The sequence below is a fragment of the Branchiostoma lanceolatum genome, chromosome 14 (genome assembly GCF_035083965.1).
Source record: "Branchiostoma lanceolatum isolate klBraLanc5 chromosome 14, klBraLanc5.hap2, whole genome shotgun sequence".
NCBI lineage: Eukaryota > Metazoa > Chordata > Leptocardii > Amphioxiformes > Branchiostomatidae > Branchiostoma > Branchiostoma lanceolatum.
Window position 1 is genome coordinate 1,928,401 of NC_089735.1, and position 13,118 is coordinate 1,941,518.

The 13,118-nt window shown below is 40.4% G+C and overlaps 1 protein-coding gene across 1 annotated transcript in view; it reads right to left on the reverse strand.

Moving 5' to 3' along the window:
• LOC136448530 (follistatin-related protein 5-like) overlaps window positions 1–13,118 on the reverse strand; it is a 93,904-nt gene that overhangs the window by 24,541 nt on the left and 56,245 nt on the right. The window contains exon 6 of the mRNA XM_066448123.1: window positions 11,336–11,459. Coding sequence (XP_066304220.1) covers window positions 11,336–11,459 — 124 coding nt within the window. The remainder of the gene's footprint in view (window positions 1–11,335; window positions 11,460–13,118) is intronic.

Consider the following 13,118-nt stretch of genomic DNA (forward strand, 5'->3'; position numbering starts at 1 on the left):
TTCCTTCCCTGCAAAACGAATGACGCTTGACAGCAGAAATGCTCTCGAGGCATGCAAAATGTATTTTAAGGGAGTCCACTTGACAACTCTTCATCAACCAATGTATCACAGTCAGGGCGTTTATCAAAGAACGTTGCAATGATGTAACGTTGCAACGGATGCTGCAATCTTATGGTAGTGTCATGGAAAGACACTAAAGCTAACTGCAGGTCAATCAATATACCCAGATTAACAACAATTGCCTACTTTGAAGTCCGTTATGTAAATTGTTAGTAGAAACTACCACCAAGGGATTGTGTAAGCACCTGCAATAATGTGTACAAAGGGGAGAGGGCTGTGTGACACAGATTCCTTTAGACTGCTAAACCATCTTCATTATGCACAATTGCAAAGTCTTGCCCACGAAAATTACTCTTTATCAAACTCTGTCCGAAGTAATTTTACATGCTTTAACATTCTAAAAATGTGTCATCGGAACTGTGACCTGAAAAAACATGGCATAGGCTTGATGATTTTTATAGAAGATATAATAGATAAATAAAGTTTATTGCAAAAACATGCCTGAGGGCTAATTGCAAGTACAAACAACACATATAATGATGAAAATACAATGTTATTAAGGGCTACATCAAATGTTATGCTACATTCTAAAATGTACACGGTGATAGTTTTACTAGGATTTGACTTCTTTTTTTGAGGCAGTGGAAGACGAATTTACCCACTTTTTCTATAATTTGTGGATTCTGAAATATGCTAAGCCTGGCCCAGCAGTTTTCCTTTTTATCACAAGCTCTTGTACAGGAATGCAATCGAGCTCACGACTTGCCTGAAGGCAAAACATTCCTTTCATGACGTATGGCAACCTTTGGCTTTCACAAAAGAATGATCAATATTGTAAAGATGGATGCAAGAGGACCAGATTCATTCTAACCTAATTCTTCATGGCAAATGCCCTTCATCCGGTGTCCAATAACTTAGGGAGTGATGTGAGCTCCAGTACACCTTGGTGCATGGATTTTAAAAAATTGCAATTGATTTTCTGGGTTAAGAAGAAGTCTGAAACGTCGTCTGCTGACAAACTAGAGGTGTTACAAGTCAATCTATCTTCGTGCATATATTGGTATGGACTCCTACATTATTGAGAATGACCTATACATTGTACTTCAAACCAAGGATCATGTCTTAGCACATGTAGTGGCTATGCCACCTGTTCAAGCACAGTTGAATATATCTATCAGGAAAAAAAAGAGTTTTGTGTCTTTTTTTATGAAAATCTCCCATATTCAAAAGTTGGAAAGGTTTGCTCCAGAAAAAGATAAATTTTCCAAGCCTACTGCCAAACATAAGGTGCTGGCAAACAGTTGAACACATAACATAATTTCAGTATCATCACCGGATAGTTGTAAAAAAAATGAAAGATGTTTATTTCATGTCATACCCATATATTGCTGTTACTGCAGTGAACACGTCCTGTATTTTGGAACATATTTCTTTCTATTTATTGGAAAGTTTTGAGCTTTAATCCAGCAATCCATGATGATGATGAATCAAACACAACAAAGGAACAATTATAATATTATCTTTCAATATGACGTTTTACCTCTTGAAAATTTGGATTCTAAGAAAAAGGGATAGATCAATTTTGTTTACATCAGCCTAAATCCTGAAAAGACATATTCTTCAAAACATACAATCGTTCAAGACAAGATGATGAATCTTTTAAGCCCTTTTCAATGACATTAAGAGCTATTTCTTCCCCACTAGTTCCCAAATGTGCATAAGAAAGCTCCAATCTCTACCAACATTTAAACCATAAGGGCTGTGCCTGATCAATGCACCCAGTGGGACTGGCATATCACCATCTTAGGTCTATCATGAGGAAAGTCAGCCATACTTATATAGGCTTAGTGCCCCTTACGGACCTAAAGGAATGGTTTTTCAATAGGCGCTGCTGCATTCTCATTTACTTTGCATGAATACAGGATTAAGGAGGCATTCATTTGGGATGTTCCAGGACCCACTGGCTGGAGTTGGCAGGCATTTGTTTTTAGTGCAAGACATCTGAGGAATATCATTTGTATGAACACATGCATGAGGCTTGCTCTACAGTAGCGTGTGTAGTTCAGTGGTTAGCAACCCTGCCTGTGGAACAAGAGGCAAGAGGTCGTGAGTTCAAATCCCGGCTGTTTCGCTCACCAAACATGCACGCTGCTGGAATGGGTCGCAGTCCTTAGGACAGGATTTTAATCTGTGGTCCACTGTTCATTGTACTTGTCACAAAAAAGCTTGATGAATTTCTCTGTGGCAATGAACCTGTAAACACTGTACATAGCATCTGTCTTCTCTGTTGCGGCCCCTAGGCCTGGAAGAGTAGCTCATCAGTGAGCTAGACTGGTTCAAGATCACTTTCGTTTTCCACTTTCACCTGCCATGACCGACAAAGCCCATTGTTTGGGCTGAATTGATGGAGTGTGAATGACAGTTGCATGATGTTCTGCAGGAGTGAGATAAAGTCTTACCGTGCATGAATGCATAATATGAACAATCTTCTTAGCCTGAAAGCTCATCTGTGTTGGTACATTCCATGATAAAGTTTGATACTTTACTTCAACACCAATTTAATTTCTTGGTTATGGATTTTTATTTTCCAAAAAAAATTTTAGAAAAAAAAATTCATGAAAACAGAAGGCTGGGTTTTCATGATTTTTTTTTCTAAAATTTTAGAAAAAAAAATCATGAAAACCCAGCCTTCTGTTTTCATGAATTTTTTTTTCTAAAATTTGTTTTTTGCAAAATAAAAATCCGTTAATTTGTTTTTTTGCAAAATAAAAATCCGTTAACCAAGAAATTAAATTGGTGTGGCCTAAGAGCGACTGAAAATTCATGGTGAGCTGCATTTGCTTGTATCACAAAAAACCTGCTTTGACTTAAGCATTATGAAGTAGCCATTTGGCACTCAATTCCCTATTGGTTACAGATTTAGGCAGCAGGGAGAAGGTTAACAAGGACCAAGGATACTTATATTTCTTCTTAATAAAAACAGAATCTGTTGAAACAAATTGTAGTCCTGTGATCCTTAAAAAAACATATTTACTAGTTGTTTATGTCAAATTGAACTTTTAAAATGAATTTTAGATAAAAATACATCAAGACAGGCCCATTAATACAATTTAAAGTTGTCCCCTTTGCATACCAACATGCAATGGTGAAAACGCAACCTTGTCAGATGTAAAAGATGTACACAGAGTGGCGTGACATCCCTGGGGCCAGGGAAGCTGATAACACAATAACTTCTCCTTTGTCATGTCTCAAAGTGTGACATTTGTTGCGGCTGGATTGTTGCCAGTTTTCTATCTGGGTATTTTGCTACTTCCCGTCGTTTTGAAGTAGACATGGATGAATTTGTTGAGGATCCACTTTTCTACTGTCATAAGTCTTTCCATGAAGCAGCCCTCCAAAATGCTGAAAGTTTGACTATCATTTACAACAATCAAACTTCTATTAGGAAAGTCAATAACGCAATAAGTTTGTCCTCTCCAGTTAATAGTATCTTGATAACTGTTGACATGACCCCCTCACGGTTCAAGAAAGATAATGGATTCTTATTGCGCTGTTCATACATCGGCAACTTTATATCAATTGATCTATTGCACAGGTAGCAACATTTTTATCTGATCCTTAAGCAAGGCAATTCACAAATGTCAAAGCCTATGAGCATATCAATTTATAGCACATATTGGGAAAGTTAAGGGCCGTGTTTCTCAACAAATTGTTTTAAAAAAGCTGAATACCAGATAGTTCAACAAAAATGCCTATATTCAAACATGTATACATTTCTGTCAAAAAAGTACTTAAAAAATGCTTGATGTTTGAGCTATAAGCCTAACAAAATCAAGTTTGGCTAAGTTTACCTTTCCATTGATATGTATGACCAATACATTTGATGTGTGACCCCACATCATAACTTATTTTCACCGTGCAAATCAATCATAGTGTCTTTTTGTGCTTTGCCCTATTTGCTGCTTCCTCTTAAGTTGGTTATCAATTTTAGTCTTCAATCCAAAACCTCTAAAAATTACAATATTTGGATAGAGTATGTTTGTGACCTCCAAAGCTGTGCCTCTTCATTTTTCAGAGAATAAGGTTAAGTGTATATCACAGGCTAGCCTAAAACACACTCCCCTCTCTCTCTCTCTCTCTCTCTCTCTCTCTCTCTCTCTCTCTCTCTCTCTTTTACAATAAATATATGGCATCCATTGTTCAATGTCTACCACAGCAAAACTCTAATGCACATTAAAAGGGAGGGGAAGGGAGGCATTGTGTGCTACTGCACAAGTGCGATGTGTAAGAGTATAAAATGGTCCCAAATGCCACCATTTTGTAAATCTGGGGTTTACTGCCGCCAGGTGTAGGGGTAGATAACATGCACTTTCTCCCAAACAGAAAGAAATACTGCCTTGTTTTGCTCCATGGTATATTGGACAATTTGTTGTAAAGGAAACTTTCAGGATGAAATATGAAAGACTCTCATAATGATGACAGAGCATTTGGAGTTTGATGTATGAACACCCTACATGGAAGCATCATGAATAATTCTACTATTCTTCTTCAACGCCTGAATGCGCGATACCATTGCTCAAGTAAGTGGATAACTTTTGTGAGTCGTTTCAGTAGCAGGGTATATTTTTACAGGGAAGGGTTGCTAGCCCTTTCCCTTTAACATGCTTGAGGCACCAACTTAAACACAGGACCCCAAATTAACATCCCTTCCAAAAGGCGGGTGCAGCCCCAACCTGGATGCCCTACCCAGGATTGAACCAGGGTCTCCCAGTTAGCAACTTACTGAAACCAGTTGAGCTACAGGGTCATCCTAACACATACTAGGTACAATTCCATCTGAAGGCAAGGGTGAAAGACCTATTTTTGACTTGCTGCAGTTTAATTCCTGCACAACTATTTATTACTTTGAACTTTCGGGCAAACGACTTATTGTAAATGTCATTAAGCACATACAGTCTGCAGTCCTGACAGTCTAACCTTCCACCATGCCCCAGGAGACTACTTGTGAAGCAACTCTCGCCAACAGGGAGACAGTCAAACTCAAAAGGCAAAGCAGAAGACTCAATCACTGCCAAATATTACGCTCCCTTGTGAGAAGATAAGACACATGAAGCATGTTCTCCAAGGCTCAATCTCTTTTGTACATACATACTTTGTCAACTTTCTAATGAACGTTGATGAAGCTTAGAAAACCAGGTAAATGATACATTGTATAATTATAGAATAAGTCAATATAACTGGAAAACATATGATGATGAGACAGCTGTTTCAAGAGATACCATTGGTCTTCCTAAGCATCATTAGGCCACACCAATTTAATTTCTTGGTTAACGGATTTTTATTTTCCAAAAAAAAATTTTTAGAAAAAAAAATCATGAAAACAGATGGCTGGGCCAGCTGTCCGTTAACCAAGAAATTAAATTGGTGTGGCCTTATATGCAGACGTAACTAGAATTGCTGTTGGGAAACAAAGCTACGATAAAGTTTGTCATGTATTGATGTGTAAATGCCACTCATGTAATTATTTATCACTGAGGAAAAGCAATGTATATCTGCTGTATATAGCGTTTCTTTTCACGTTGACGAAGGTTACAAATCCAGGTAAAAAGATACACAATACAAAAGTTACTCAAGCAACTGGATAGATTCTTTAAAATCACAAAATCTATCCAGTTGCTTGTATAACTTCAGGGATCTTCCCAGAAATATAGAGCCAGATGGGGGGACTGACAAGCACAGGATGTGTGTGGTGGGGGATGTCTGGAGGGGGGCACACACCCATCAAGAGCAACTGTTGCATTTTGCCTTTTCCAGACAAATGGAAGTCATTTCCTGCAAGTTCAGGTTTATATCTTGTCTAAATATGAAATTTTGACTTTTGAGCAAAATTATAGGCTTGGGAAAAGAAGCCGTGGAAGACCAAAAGGCACCTTTATTGACACACTAAGAGCTGACACTAACCTTACTGAAGTGAAGGAAATCCAGTCCCTGATGGAGGATAGGGTGGAATGGAGGAAGTTTTCAAGCTTGGTTCGAGCGAGAGCTCGACCAAAGTAAGTAAGTAAGTATAGGCTTGGCTGGGGAAATATGAGACGAAATACGCTTACTTTGAAAATCAACAGGATGGAGCAGGGATTAGAACAGGATGGAGGAACGCCACTTCTCCATTCTTCAAGGAGATCCCTGAGTCTTTTGCATACTGTCTTCTTTTGCTATCTTGCTGTATTGTCTTATTCTGTGACAGTTATCTAGAGTGCGATGTCATCAGCAAAATCACATGCACTATATGTCTTCTGGCAGGGATCTTCCCCACCTGACATTTGACGTGACTACTTCAAGACCACATTAGGGATACCCTGTAGCGCTGTAAGACAGTCCTTATGGTGCTTTGTGAAAGACAGATTTATGGGAACAGCTTGGTATATTGAACCTTGCATTCCCTCGATTCACAACTGCTGTCCCCAGACATGGGAAACTCTCTCCAGGGCAGAAACTACTAAAAGGCATCATCTGATCTCAAACATGAAGGGGTGACTGTTCTAGCACAAAGCACACATTTGTTTCCTCCCATGGAAACCAAGAAGGGGTGTCCCTGTGCCGTGGTGTAGTGGTCTGTGCCTTTGCTACTCTGCCACATCTGGTTCAAATTACTTGGACCAGAAGGACTGGGGTTCAAGCCCCAGTTAGGGCACCTCTGGACAAGAGGCGCATTGAGTCATACCAAAGACTTTATAAAAAAAATGGTACATACTTATGAAACAGTATGGAAGTTAAACACACTCCACTGCCAGTGGACTAGCCCCCTGCTGCAGTGATTGCACCACAGTGTGGCCCCAGGGCTATGAAACGGAGATGGGCACTGCCCTATACATCAATTATGGTGTGGGAGGCTTTTAACTAACTAATGGAAACCAAGAGGCTGGGTGCATTGCAGAAGTTTGACTTTTGATGACACTTTAGTTAGAGACACTTGAATTGAATATGAACATCTAGAAAACAATTATTCTTGATACTAATTGGGCACTGTGGAGTGAAATATGTACTTCTTGTTTGGTCCTGGCTGTTTCAGGCCGATAGATGATGATGATGACACATTTGTGACTGTGGTATGTATCAGCTGTGAGGCCAGCGACAACAATCAGCTGCCATCAGATGGAGAATCGCAACAGTTTCAGAACAGTGGAGAATTCAGCACCATAGACAGTGTCATATATAGTTTGATGTTCAGATTCCCAGTTTTGTTATTCCTATACTCAGCAAAATGCAAAGAGCAAGGGCAAAGAAAGACAGAACTTGACTCATAAACTTGAGGTTCAAGTAAGGGCTTTTCAACAACAAGTAAGAGTGCAGGATTAGATATAAACCCCTGTAGTCATGGTGATGGATTTGTATTATTTGCTGCCTTTCTTTGCTTTCAGTTAAACAATAGAAACAATATCATCTTGTGAACCTGATTCCAATAAGAGAATAGAAAAAAACTGAATCTAGAAATGGAGTGACTTCATCCATGTGGTGTTTTTGTTGGTGGTGCTACTTTTAGGAAATAAGAATTTAACATTCATCCAAGAAACAACTGATGACATTGGTGCACACCTTAACTCTCCTCTGAGACAGTGAACTCCTTTTTGCACATGCCACAAAGCAAGCGACATCACACCTCAGTTAATGGTATATTCTACATGCATTCTCCTCATCATTTCCCACTTACATAACGCCACCCTACCTCCCTGCACTGCGACCCAGAAGCCTCCCAATTCTCCTCCACCAAGTGCAGGGAATGATCTTGGGTATTTGTTGCCATAGCAGCTATCATCTTTGCACATCGAGGGCTTCAAATCACTATCCAATGCCATTTCAGGAGGCTTATGGAATACTGAGATTGTTGGCTGGCATTGAAATGCTACAAGCCCCAAGTTAGAGACACCAATATTTGGTACCTAAACATCCTGCCCTTGAAGAAGGCACACCAGAATAGCAGGAGCAGGCCTGTTCTGGCAATAAATGTCTTGCGATCTTTTTCATTATGGTATATATGGTTCAAATTGTCTGAAATGCACAGCAAAATTTGTTCAGCTTTAATACATGTACCTTTTTGTCAAGGTTTCAGCTTTCAAAAATACTTCATGGTTGACACGGTTGGGATGACCTTCAAGTTGATTCTATGGGTGACACAGTTATAATGACCTTGTTTCTATGGGTTACATCTCAAAATGACCTTGTTCCTATGGATAACATGGTTGAGATGACCTCATTGCTATGGATGACACTTCCAAAATGACCTTGTTGCTTTGCACATATATGGGTGACATGGTTGAAATTACCTCATTGCTATGTGTTACATTTGAAATCTTGTTGCCAGGGGTGACATGGTTGAAATGATCTTGTTGCTATGGATGACACAGTTGATGTGACCTTGTTGCTATGGATGACATGGTTGATGTGACCTTTCTGCTATGGGTGAAATGGTTGATGTGACCTTGTTGCTATGGATATCATGGTTGACATGACCTTGTTGCTATGGATATCATGGTTGACATGACCTTGCTATGGGTCACATTTCAAAACTACCCTGTTACATGACCTTATGTGTCAGGATCCAGATGTCAAAAGTCAATGCTGCCTCCCTTCATTGCAAAGTGTGCCACTGGCAATAAAGGCACCCTATACTGCAATAGGTCCTGACGCTTGAGAGGTTATAGCTACCAGCTATCCTATGATCGCATTCATAGGATTCTTTATGACCTTTGCTACAATCTAATACCTGATAAAGCCGAGCGTATGAAGCCACAAATCCAGCTGAACATTCTACCAACCTCACGACTTTGGAACCAGGCCAGGCATCACCTGAACAAACTTTCGTGTTGAATAAGAAGACTCTTTTTACACAACCAAGTGATTTATTCCACCGACGTTTTGGTCACCATCTATCACCTTCCTCAAGGTAATTCTGACTGGTTCACGTTGCAATGCAGCACAGGTGTTGCTGCTTATGGATGCGCTCCCAAATGCAAAGTATTTACGTACACTGTTACAGGGACCAGCATCGACAATGCGGCCGCAAAAGGACAGAAGTGTAACACACACTACTATCAAGCAAACTTTCATGTTGAATAACAGTTCTGTATTAAGTCATAGTAGGATTGGTCGACCAATCGTAGGGAATTACGCTGAGGAAGCGACCTTCGACCTCCGCTCGTGCCACCTCCATAATAGCGACATCCGCCGTCTGTACGGCTGGGCTCGCCTCCCGCTCAATGTTCCGTCGAAAATGTTCCCCTCTCGAGTCTTCACGAAGCATTTCAACCTACCGTGCGGTGCTCCCCAACTACCGAGGCACACATATCCGCTAAGAAACTTGCGGGTTGCCGTCCCCGTTGGGCCCGACATGCACTCAGACAGCAGGGCCGCGGTGTGCAAGTACAGCAGCGTGCATGGGCCGCCAGTAACGTTGCCCACCCGGATTCGCAGTTCTAAGCGAGTGGTTAGCGACTTTGCCTCTGGACCAAGAGATCAGGAGTTCAAATCCTGGCTGTGTCGCTCACCCGACATGCACGCTACTGGAAAGGGTTGCAGTCCACGCAGTAATACTGTGGTCCATTGTTTACTGTGCTCAATGAAAAGAACTGGCCAAGGGAAATTTCCCCCGTACAATTAACCTGTGAATACTGTACATAACGTCTATCTTCTCAGTCATGACCAGTGGAAGAATATAGCTCTTCAGTGAGCTATAATCCTGGTTTGAGATCACTTTCACTGTGCAATGACCCAACCAGCGCACTACGTCAGTCAAGGTCTAGTCAAACGGCACACAGGGAATAATTGATCGCAGATGGTTATAACCCTGCGCTGTTCACAGGTACGGCGGCCATACTTCTAATGCCCTTGGCTGCCGTCCCATGACCCTGTATCATTATCTCAACATCATACAGCGAAAATCAATACCGGGATTCCATGTTCAGTCACGGAGACACCAATAATTGTTCCTGAGTGACGTTTGGTTCGGCAGTTAATGAGCTTACCAACTGGAAATAATCACGTTCTGTTAAAGATAAAAACCTTGCTCGGTCTTTTACAAACCTCTGCCTGGTGATTAGTGAATGCACTTGAACGAAACATTCGAAAAACAGAAATAATTGTTCCGGAGTGAAGCTTAGTTCAGCAGTTAATGAGCTTGCCAACTAGCAATGGTCACGTTTGGTTACAGATAAAACCTTGCTCAGTCTTTTACAAACTTATGCCTGATGATTAGAGAATGCACTTGAATGAAACATTGGAAAAACACAAATAATTGTTCCTGCATGAAGTTTGGTTCAGCAGTTAATGAGCTTGCCAACTAGAAATGAGCACGTTTGATTAAAGATAAAAACCATGCTAGGTCTTCGCTTGAATGAAACATTAGGAAACACTGCTTCATTGTGTAATCAATGCATTGTTAGGAGTTAAGACTTGTTTAAATGGCTAGCTATGGCAAGAAAGTTAAGCTGACAAGCAAACTTTCTGACCGCTACTTAATGACATTATTGCAGACAAAACTACAAATCATATCATGTTGTGTAAGCCAGGAAGAATAGCCCACCATTAATTGATATCTAGATAAAACACATAGATTTTGTACATGTATCAGAGTATCAATGTATATACCATTCTTTTCCTTGAAATGAAACTTGTCTAATCAGTTTGTTGTGGCATCAGTGTGGCATGATGGTTAGAGCGTTGGGATCATAACCAAGAGGTTCCAGGTTCGATTCTTGCCATTCCCTGACATTGGAAAAGGACCTTTACACCATGTGCTTACCGTGATGTTGGAGTTACGCCCAGCGAGCCTCTTTGGCTAAACTGTCAAAAGTGTGCCACACAACACACACAGATTTAGTGCACCAAGGTGCCAATATATGCACATTTGGCACCAGTAGCCGTAAAAAAACAAATTTTATCATGGTAGGGAATGCAGAAAGACTAGAAGTAAAAAATGAAAAAGACATGAATTTTTGTATCATAGAACCAGTAGTGTAAATGCATTTAAGTTTGCATGGTTTTAATTTTATGGAAGGAAGAAAATGGAGTGTTTTTAGTTTGCGTTTGAGACAATAATAGACAGGGGTAGGGGGGCAAGAAAGTTTGCTGTGGTTTTAAGTTTGTGGCTAAGAGCTAAGTGTGAAAACTGCAAACATAAAACCACTGCAAATATTTCTGCATTTACAGTATATCTGCCATTCTTTTCCTTGCAGTAAAGTATGTTTCATCATATGCCATGATAAGCAGCGAGGTTGCTCACCGAAGGCGTTGTAGAACTCGTCAATGTCGACGCGATGGTCGTCGTCGATGTCATCATACTTCAGCAGGTCGTACAACGAGCACGTGGTCAGCACCTCCGCCAGCTCATCCTCCTTACGCATCACCTGATTGTCATGGAAACAAAGGACACACATACATTTATGGATTTATTATCATATGGCCAGATGGCGTCGACCAATCAGAAGCCTCCATTGCAAACAATAGACTTCACTCACTCGGTGGTTTTATTCGGTGGTTATAGCACATGACCAGGCGTTATGACACCATATACACCTCGGGGCGGGTCATTAACCCTTAATTATAACTATGAATCTATGGTTTCTCTAGGTCTTCAATCATGCAATCCATAATCTTTGTTACATTTTGCCTAACCCTTACCACTTCCCACATGACCTCAATGAAAAGCAGCAAGCATGCTAATTGCTAAATTGTGGCTAAATGAAGGCTAAAAATCATTATCTATTTCTTGATTTTGTCCTGTCATACACCAAAAAGCTATGGCTGCCTTTGTATACTATGGTAATCACAAACATCTTGCCTTGGTGATGAGGAAATAACAACATGATTAATTTACATGACTGGGCATTGTAGTGTTCAACTGCCTACAAAAGTTTGGACTACTTGCTCAAGGAACTGTTCTTCGATTGCTCAAGGAAAACATTTCAAACTCAAGGGCATTGTCAAGAGTGCAGGACATTCTTAAAGAAGCCTTGGCCCCAGATAGTAGGTGCTAAATAAATGAAATGTTAATGTTGAAATGTTAATGAAATTTGACGACCCTAGCCTTTTTTGGGAGGTCAACTGCTGTCAAGGAGCAGATAATATTTGACCTGCCATCTGAGTTCAAAGTTCAAAAGCTGAAGTTCAAAACAGACTTTCTCTCTTTCACACTCTGTTAACAGATTAAGGCTTTGAACAGTTGATGTAAGAATGTTTAGTAGACATTGTACTTCTCTCCTGTGTGTATTGATGTTGTTGTCTTTGTACAATGTAGGTCTGAGTAATGACAACCTGAGGCCACGCCAATCTAATTTCTTGGTTAACGGATTTTTTTTATTAATTCTAGCAACAAAAAGAATCATAAAAACAGAAGGCTGGGGTGAAAACTTGCACCTTACTCTGTTCACACCCGGAAACTGCGTGCACCAAAGTACAGACTTTCCTCTGAGATTCTGTTTTCATGTTGATTTTGGAATTTAGCAGTTTTTCAAAAAATCTGTTAACCAAGATATTAGATTGGTGTGGCCTGATGTTAGAAATAAGAGTTTCCTGATGCATTTCACTAAATCATTGCATTTGTTAAATCGCTTCGGCCAAAAATCTATAGAAAAGAATCCAAACTGTTATCATAAACACAACATTGATTTTGCTAGGCCTTACAGATATGCATCAGTGTGGTGAAAAGGTTGGAGCGCTGGGCTCAGAACCAATAGGTTGCGGATTCGATACTTGCCATGCCCCAACGTTGTGCCCTTGAGAAAGGCACTTTATGCAAAATACCTACCATGACGGTGGAGTAACGCCCACCGAGCCTCTTTGGCTAATCTGTTAAAAGTGTGCCGAAAATCACACACGGATTTCATGCGCCAACATGCCAACATCTGTACATTTGCCAAGAAGAACCTTGTATCCTTTTTTTTTTAAACCTTCTCCCTGTTGCCTAACTCTGTAACCAATAGAGAATTGGGTGCCAAACGGCCTCTTTAGTGTCTAAAGGTTAAACAGACACATTCCCATCATCCAGGGTTCTCGACAGGGCAGTT